At 44.9% G+C, this 9462-nt stretch overlaps 1 protein-coding gene across 6 annotated transcripts in view; it reads right to left on the reverse strand.

Moving 5' to 3' along the window:
- Positions 1-7740, reverse strand: part of GRIA2 (glutamate ionotropic receptor AMPA type subunit 2) — a 74571-nt gene extending 66831 nt beyond the window's left edge. For 3 of the 6 annotated variants that reach the window (XR_014159878.1, XM_081875271.1, XM_081875274.1), the window contains exons 1-2: positions 7146-7740; positions 6287-6427 (exon numbers count right to left, since the gene is read on the reverse strand). Coding sequence is in view for 5 of the 6 variants with exons in the window: in XM_081875271.1 (XP_081731397.1) it covers positions 6287-6427; positions 7146-7239 (235 nt within the window). In the remaining variant the exon portion in view is untranslated. The remainder of the gene's footprint in view (positions 1-6286; positions 6428-7145) is intronic. The other 3 variants (XM_081875270.1, XM_081875272.1, XM_081875273.1) reach the window with 1 other exon arrangement.
- Positions 7741-9462: the final 1722 nt, after the last annotated feature.

Consider the following 9462-nt stretch of genomic DNA (forward strand, 5'->3'; position numbering starts at 1 on the left):
GAGTGGCTGGGGAAACCCAGCCAGATGGGCGGAGTATAAATAATAAATTACTACTATTATATTATTATTATCTTTTGGGGGGCAAGATTTAGTAATGGCACTTGTAAGCATGGATGTTTGCATAGGACATGGAGATAATTGGGAAGACATAAACATTAAATACGAACTCAAGCCAGCTTGTAGGTGTCACATACAGTGATATACCTAAGTATCACTGCATGTCAGTTACCAAACATTGTCACGTACTAACTCTAAGCAGCCTCTCTAAGGCTTTCCAGCTGCCCAAGTCCCATAATATCTTCATGGTGCCAAATCTACTTTCCTCAGAGTCTATCTTTTCATGAGATCTTTGACTTCTCCTTTTAAAACTTTGTTCTTAATCATAAACAAAATTCGGAAGCATTTTAAGTAGTTTTATCTACTTTTATATATTCTGTTTTGTTGATGGGCAACGCACACAATTTCCTGTAGGCTCTTTTATAAAAGCTAGCTGAGGCAACCACCTGCTAATAAAGCTCTGTCCTCAAACATGAGGAAAAGATTTCAATGGATGAGAAAATGACCAGGAAAAGGCCCAAGATCCTATTACAAGTCTTGTAGTCCAACCCTAAATGTGATTATTGAAAAGTAAGTCCCACTTTGTTCAGTGGGACCTGCTTCCTAGTAAGCATGCTTAGAATTGCAGTCTTAACTGAAGTCTGGCTTTGAAGAAATATCATTAGCACAACCTATTCATTTGACGCTATCTTGGAATACTTTTCACCAGAGACTCAAGGGTGGTTTCCTTGTCCATGTTTATGAGGACTGTGCCATCAAGTAATGACTTGCATGCGTACATGCCACCAGGTGTCATCGCAGATGCCTTGCTGTTCAGTAGCCTCAGTTCATACGATTAGAAGGGTGCATAATCAAGTCTAGAGTCATCAAGAGGCATACATTTGTGAACTAGACCTAAGAGAATGCCTTTTCAGGAGGAAGTCAGTTTTAGGAAAGCTTTGACTGTAATTTTAGACTGGTTCCTATTTACATATTTGGTTGTTTGTTACTGCTAGTACTAACCAAGAAATAATCTGGAACCATTTTAAGTAAGAGCACTTAATTATCTACTATAGGCATGAGGAACATTTGACCCTCCAGATATTGCTGAACTGCAACTCCCATCATCCCTTGCCATTGGCCACACTTCCAGGGGCTGATGGGAATTGTAATTCAGTAACATTTGGAGAGCTCCCTGCACCTGATCTGCTGCAGCACATGGTTGGAATTCTATCCTCTGATCTGCTTTTATTCCAGTCAAAAAGTAGCACTAGTCCTAAAGTGTCTGTTAGTCGTTGTTACCTGCAGGCCCCTCCTAGTCCTAGGGTGCTACTGTAAAAGCTCTGGTTAAGATATTGAGATAAATATCAGAACCAATGATTTCACCTGTTTCTGGGAAGAATACACCAGCATTTTTTTGCTGATAGCATCTCTTTAACTATGTAATTCTACTTGAATTCTAGTTGAATTCAACAGGACTTGCTCCAAATCCCAAGTTAGCCAACTGGCTTTCAGAAAGACTGAAGGAAATCACCAACTCATGGACAAATACTCAATTACTCATTCCAACAAAATTTATAACATGTGTGTTTGTAGCAGGGATAGCTAGTATCTGAGGGTTAACATGACAGTTCCATAAACTGTGAACAGGTCTTCAGTTAGGTATCACTACCAGACATACTAAATTTGATATTAACATCAGGTTATTAATATTAAAATGTAGTAAATTTCAACCCCAAGTTTTCCTGCTCAAAATATAACATGGCACTGGCATTTATATATTATTATGTTATGTTATGTTATGTTATGTTATGTTATGTTATGTTATGTTATGTTATGTTATGTTATGTTATGTTATATTATATAATTTAGAATATCCAGATTAGTTATCAGTCAATTGCCACCGAAATGTTCCAGGAGCAGGTGAGGAAACCACTTGTAGGCCAAGGAGCAAATCAGGAACCTGCTGCTCTAGAACTGACCCAGGCTAGAGTAATCAGTTTGTAGATTGTAGGCCAAGCAGCATTTGGTTGGTGAACATATAAATACAAAAACAGTATTCTGAAAATGCAGAATCTAAACCAAGAATGTCAAGATGAAATATAACAGGGAAAGCTTTCCCATTAATAAATGATCTCACAATCTAATCAACGGTGCTGAGGGATTTTTAAAAATTCAGTTTCGTGAAAAATATAGTGTACTGCATTGCAAGTCAGTGTACCTCCTCCCTTTGGTGTGTGAGGGTGGTTCCTCCACTGAAGTAAAGAAGGAATGTCTTAAAGGCTCTGTATTTGCATCATGACTGCTGCACCACATCTCGGATTCCGACACTGACTTCCAATCCCTTCCCAATGCCATCACAAATGCCTAACCTTTAAAGGGCTCCATAACCTTTTCCCAAACTGTCTCCCCATCCATCTTTCCCAATATATCTCTGCCCATGACCTCAAACATTACCACTGTCGACGACTTATTCCCTTGCTGTCTCTTATCCCAGAATACTTAAATGGCTGTCAAACCTTTTTACTTCCTTCCTCGAAAACATCTTTCGTTTGAGGTTCTTTCCTAAACTGAACATCCAGTGGCAACTGCAATGAAGCCTACGTATTTGTACCTCCATTGACCACACTGATTTAATTATTAGTCTAATATTTCTCCACCTCCCTTTCCTCTTTGCCCTCTGTTTTCCTTGTTGTCAAACTTCAGACTGGGAGCCCATTGGGGAAGGGACCTGGCTAAAGCATCATGTACATTGATGGTGCTGCAAAAATATATATAAAAAAAAATAACAGATTACTGAATTAGGCCAATGGGTCATTTTATAAAACATGCTTGACTATATTTACAAGTGCCTTTTCTCTAAACTGTCCACCAAATTCAGATTTTAAAACAAAGGTGGGGCTTCCAGGTGTTGTTGCTAGCAGCTGGGATAGCTCAGTCGGTAGAGCACGAGACTCTTAATCTCAAGGTCATGAGTTTGAGCCCCACGTTGGGCAAAAGATTCCTGCATTGCAGGGGGTTGGACTAGATAAGCCTCGTGGTACTTCCAACGCTACAGTTCCATGATTCTACCCATGACCATTGTTGATGCTGAGTGGACCTGATGGGAGCTGGAGTCCAACCACTTCTGGAGAATCACTGGTTCCCCACCCCTTTTAAAAACCATCACATGAAGTGACAGCTGTGCTTTCCCCCCATAACATATCCTTTCTCTGTTTTCTTAAAGATTTCTTTTTAAAAAAGACAAGTGGTTTGTACTAGCTTTCTATTTCCTAATATTGCAGACCAATGTCCCCTTATTATCTGAGTGACATGGATTATTCAGATCTCAATAGCAGTGCTCTATTTCTAGGAAAAAAGACAGGAGTGGTAATTCCTTCCTAGAAATCCCTTCGTCTGCCTTGAAAGGCCTCATCTTTAACAAGAGAAATATGGGAGTGAGGAAAATTCACTCTACATGCATTCCAAAGTCTTCTCTCCTTTGAATCATGTCCACGTGCTCAAGCGTTATGCTTCAGAACACGGGTTCTGAAGCCAGCCTTGGACGCTACAGTTAACAGCAGTTAGCAGAATCAATAGGCTTCTCCCAAGATCAATAAGAGATGTTAAACAGCCTTGCATGTAACCATTGTTGATCAGGCAAAATGAAGCAAAATGTCAGTTGCCAAACCTGTTCCCTGTTCCATCTGTGCAGCTGTCCTCTTGAAGTCTCTTTCTACATGATCAACCAAGAGCCCTTAAAAACTACCCATTTGACTCTTCCATAAGCTTTCCAAGGCAGCAGCCTTCTTCATCAGGTGAAAGTTAATGAATAGGGTGAAAAGGGATGTTGCTTGCAAAAGCTTATGCCACAACAGAATAGTTCATTTCTACGATGCCACAGGAGCAATGGTTGCCCCTGCTATAACACAGCTCTCCTTTAGGAATGTTCATTTTCATTGCAGGAAGCTGCATCTGGCAATCGACTCTCTAATCTTTTGAATGTGTGGGGCGTGCTTTGGGGTCATGTGGGCACATCCCTGTTCTTGTTCTCCCCCTTCTTCAAGTTCTTGGCTTTAAAACCCTTGGCATCGCCCTCTTAGAAAATGCCTGTATCAACTGGGGACAGAATGGAACACATTCCTTTAAAGACAGTATGACAAATTGCAATTCTAATCATCTTAGCTGGCAGCGATTTTTCTGCTCAGGCTATCACTTCATTCAGTCTTCTCCTCCCCTGCTCAGCTTTCAATTTTTAAGATATTGTACCTTTATTCTTACAGTCGTGTGTTGTGAGGTATCTGTTTGTTCTTAATTCAATACGAGCGCAAACTGACAGAATTACATTTCTCTTGCAGTTACATTGCATTGCATGGGAGCAACAATTCAGACCTTAATGTTAACTAAGCCCCATTCAGTTACTGTTTTTACCACCAGTATAGCAAAGGGGTAGCATCATAGGAGACTCTACTGAACTGAACAAAAATCTAATCAAGGAACCCTCCCATTACCTGGATGATTTAAACAAAAATGAAATAATTTCATAGCTTGTCATTTTGGACAACTGTTCTTTGTTCCATCAAATATATCCCCTAAGGAGATGTACATTCCAGCTGAGGAACTTCATGAAAAACAGAGCATTTTCAGATTTGATTTTATTGTGGTATTATTTTTGCTACTTGACCCTTGCAATAGCTACAGAGTGCCTATTACTGAAGCCTTCTAGAAAACCCTCTGAGCCTTACAAAAGAGAAATATCAAGATGATGCCAAGTGAGAGATGGAAGGATGGTCACATGTGCATACTGTATATACTAAAAATTCATCTGAATCTATGTCATAGGAGACTGCTGTTCCAGAAAAGCAATGTTCCCTGTAGCAGGCTTATCACACAGGCAAGAGCCATTTCTACCCCAAATGCAGGATTCATTCTGTGCTCACTCTTCAGTTGCTTTCCTCCCCCCAAATCAAGGAAATGTTCCTGAGAGTGCTGTGATTTATTGAGAAAGGGACAGGGCAGAGTAATTCTAATATGGAGAATTGCAAAAAGGAAAATGGCTGATCGGTGCCTCTTGCAGCTATTGCTGTTCAGAATCAACAATCCACTTGCAGCTTTTTTGCTGCTTCCCCACTCATCCTCTTGCTATGCACCCTTTCCTACACCAAAAGAGGCCTTGGGGGTTGAAACATCCCTCAAGAATCTCTCTCTCTCTCTCTTTAAGCATAAGGCATATGCCAGAATGTGGACTTGTGAATTACTGAGGCAGCCTTCACAAGGCAGTGAACAGGCTTGGGATAAATGGTCCTGTGCCATGTGCAACCACGCACAAGGATGCTATCTTGCCACCCCTCCCAATTTGCCCACTCCCTCTCCTCCTGCATATGTGTAGCAACTCTGCCCAGTGAGACAACAGGCTGCTTCTGGACACTCCTTTTAGAAGAGTAAGCAGAGGAACCTGGTGCCAAATGTCTTTTCCCCTATTATGGAAAGATGGTGTGCTGAATATTCATCTTCCCAGTATACTCTGCTGTGGGAAGGTGAAAATATACACTGTGTCTAGCAGTGGACAGGATTAAGCAGCCGGTGCCCCTGAATCTGCAGGAAAAGGCAGGAAGAAAGCCCCAAATGCCGCTGTCCTGCAAGCTCTTGTCCCCACATTCTCTCCCTGCATCTCTAAAGCATTTCTTCAGGGAAGAAAGACCCGCCTTCACAAAGCAAATACCCATGCAGAAAGGGTTGACATGACATTCAGTCACAATGCATGCAGAGGTAAATAAGAGCACACCCCACATAGGCAGGGCCCATGGGGGCTTCCATTATGGAGCAGGGTGGGGTCCTGCCTACACCACAAACAGTCATGACTGCAGCCAACCTTATGTAATACATTGAAAGCACAAGAGAGAGATCCTTGGAAGTCTCTAGCCAAAATGCAAAGCAGATGGTACGATCTGGTCTGAAGGGGGTCAAGTGGCAGGACAGGAGAAGAGCAGGACCACCCTGAGCAGGCAATGGTGCAACCATCTTCCAGAGGGAAATTTAGCTGGATGGGTGGGTGCATTCTCCATAGTTTAATCCCCTCACGCCCTGCCCCACAAGCCCTCCCAGCCTCTCTGGAGCAGCTGAATGCCAAAGTCATGATTCCCACCCCACTCAAACACACACTTGCTTAATGCACAAGAGCACCTGCTGCCCTAACTCCACCAACACAGGAGCAAAGGGTTTCTGGGGAGGGGAGGGGAGGATTTGAATGAACTGAACATTCATGACTCACAAGCGTTGGTGACAGCGAAGCTGTTGGCCACCTCCAGATTATCGATGTGGGGCGACAGTCGGAACTCTGAAGTGGAAAATTGAACCATCCCTACCCGAAATGCACTGTATTCCTGATCAGCTCCCCTGGGGAAGAGCCCCCCTGTAGGATGACAAACACACATAAAGACAGAACAAGAGAGACACACAGAGAGGACATCAGTGCTGCAGGCTCGGCAGTAGCGCTGCCAGACTCACAAAGAGAAAGAGACCTTCGTTTATTTGCCATGGGACTTGCCTCAGATTGCCAGTTTCACTGACCTTAGGGATGATCTATATCCTAAAATCTCAGCCATCTCCCTCCCTCCCCTTCAGGGTCCGGATACCCAAACTGAGCTTGGCAGGGGAAGGGGGGCAATATCTGGAAAGCACATGGTGTGTTGCCTTCCTCACATGAAGGGTGCAATCCAGATCTATTCAGAGCAATGAAAGGTGGGAGGTTTTGGCTTCCCCATCCTGATTTCGATGGGATGTGGATTGCACCTTCCCGAATGTCATCAGTGAAGTGTTTAGTTTTAAGCCATGAACTGGCTTGTGGAAAGGAGTTGCTTCTAGTGGGATGGGATTCGAGAAGATGGGTAACCTTTGGATTTAAGAATGGGGGGGGGGGCACAGGAGTTGATCTAAAATGAAGGCACTTTTCCTTTTTTTTGGCAAGCATCCACTCCAGCAAGAAAAGGCTGGATTTAAGGGTGCATGCCATGAATACAGCAATTGGACCTGAGTGGTGACCGTGTGCCAGAATCTCATCTAACTATATATATATATATATATATATATATATATATATATATGGGATCCTCTCTGTCGGGGCCACTCACCTATTTGTATGCCGTTGGAGTAGACCCCCCAGATGAGTCCCCAAACCAAAGGAGCCAGGAAGAGAGCAATCTGCCGGATCTTTTGCATTGCCATGAAAAGTAGAGCATCCACAAAGCCACAGAATATTCCTTTGCTGCAGCCGCCGCTGCCTTCTCCTCCCTTGCCCGTTTGTCGTTCAGCAAATTAGATCCTCTGCATCTTGGGGAGCAGATGAAGGACCCGAGCTGGAAATGAGCCCTCAGCGGGAGAAGAACAAGAGGAGGAGGAAGAGAAAGAGGAGGAAGGGGGTGGATAGAGAAGCAGCCTTGGCCCGCTGCTGCAGTGCTCCCGAGGCCAGCCCGGGGAAGGAAAGAGGCGCCTGGGAAGCCGTTTTCAACGCTGCTCTTGCGCTGCCGTCGCCTCGGTACATCCAGCTCCTTCGCCGGCGAGCACACGCATTCGCCCAGCTCTGCCTCTCTCGCCCTCACACACACGCACTCACACACTCACACGCGCGCACACACCGCACACTCGCGCACAGCCAGGCAAGGCGAGCGAAGGGAAGAGGCGGCGTGCGCGTGCGCCGCCGGAGAGAGAGCCTCCTTGTGCCCCCCCTCTCCGTACGCCCCCTCCCCGCGTAGGCCTGGACGCGCGCGCGAGCTCAGCACCGCCGCCGCTGCTGCTGCTGCTGCTGGGGGCGGCTGGGCTCGCCAAGAGGATGGTCCTTTTCAGCACCACGGACAGCGCCGCGGAAGACAGCCGGGGACAGCTAGGCTTCGGTCCAAAGCAGCCCCTTCCGCGCCCCCTACGGCGGCAGCGAAGAGCTCTCTCTCTCTCTCTCTCTCTCTCTCTCTCTCTCTCCCTCTCCCTCTCCCTCTCCCTCTCCCTCTCTCCCTCCCTCCCCCTCCCCCCCCCAGTCTCTCTCGTTCTCTCTCGTTTCACCGGACAATCGCGGTTTCTGCCACCCCCGCCCTCCCCACCTATTGAGAGCGATCAGGCTTCCGATCCAGAGAAGCAGAATGGTGTGGGTTGTGGCAAAGCGTAACTTAGAAACGGCCGGCTTTCCAGAGCTGCTTGCTTTCCCCTCCCCCGCTTCCCCAAATCGGACGGTTCAAGGAGCATCTTGGTCGGAGGAGGAGCTGCTCGCTCGCTTTCTGCATGCTAATCGCTTAAAAAAAAATCAGACGCGTTGGCGGGCAGGAGAATGCCGTCTTAAAAAGAAGCGAAAGGAGATCAAAGCCCACCAGCTAGAGCTGGTCTGTCTGAATTTTTCACTATTCCACTGAGACCAAGTTCTTGCTCTGAAAGGTGGGGAAACCGGGTCAAAAAGTAGGAACGGGGTTCAGCTACATTCTCTTTCCCAGAAACAGCTTTCTGGAGTTTCATGAGCTTCAAAGGAAAGCCAGTGCGAATATTGATCTCTTCAGCACACATTCTTACACATTTGATTACATGTGCCCATTGCATACACGCCCACGTTTAGCTGTGACATTTTGTACATTCAGGAAAGGTGCCACAATGGTCATATGAATACAGACCCACAGGTGCACGCCACTATTTGTTCATCTTGCTATGGGGCACCAGACTAGATTAATATACATTAGGTTTAACCTGCAGGCAATTGGAAAGAGGCCCCCATCTGTCTATAATGGAAGTTTATTGTATTTTTGTCTGTTTTATTATTTGGTTACTGTAGTTTAATATCATATCGTGTACTGGGGAATTGTAATAGTGATATATCACCTTTAAGTATAAATGAATAAATATTGTGAGCTTGTAGCTTCAGATTGAGGTGAGAGACATCCATAGCCAAACACATAACTTAAAATTAGTAGCAGAACATAATTACTGAGCTTCTGCCTACTTGTGAAAAACTTTACTGAAGAGAAGGAAGGTGCAAAATTGGAAACTGGGTTCCAGAGTATATTACAACCCACTATCAAGCTCCTAAAGTGTTGCCATGTTATTCAGAGCTGCAGTGAAATTCCATACACTGGATGTTTCATTCCATTCATTTTAAAGCACAAATTCTCTCTTGCCTTGCTAAAGCTTACCAGAGGCTTTGCCTTCTTCTGTGGTGTGTTTCTCAGATGAAAAAATATTGGCCAGGTGTGGGGTTGTCTACTGAATCAGGCACCTGGCAAAGGCCAATGAAGAAAGGCCACCTCCTATTGGTGAGAGATACCCACTAGGGAAAAATAAAGCAGCAAGTGCCACTGAGTTTTCTTCCCAGAAAATCAAGTAGGGAACTGTGGCCGGAGAAGTGTAAGAGGAATCACAGTTATAATATTGTCCACTGGCTTGCCCCTAAGTCTATGTCCTTTCCAATGGACATAA

Source organism: Podarcis erhardii, assembly GCF_964252035.2.
Source record: "Podarcis erhardii genome assembly, chromosome: 9".
In the NCBI taxonomy this organism is placed as follows: Eukaryota; Metazoa; Chordata; class Lepidosauria; order Squamata; family Lacertidae; genus Podarcis; species Podarcis erhardii.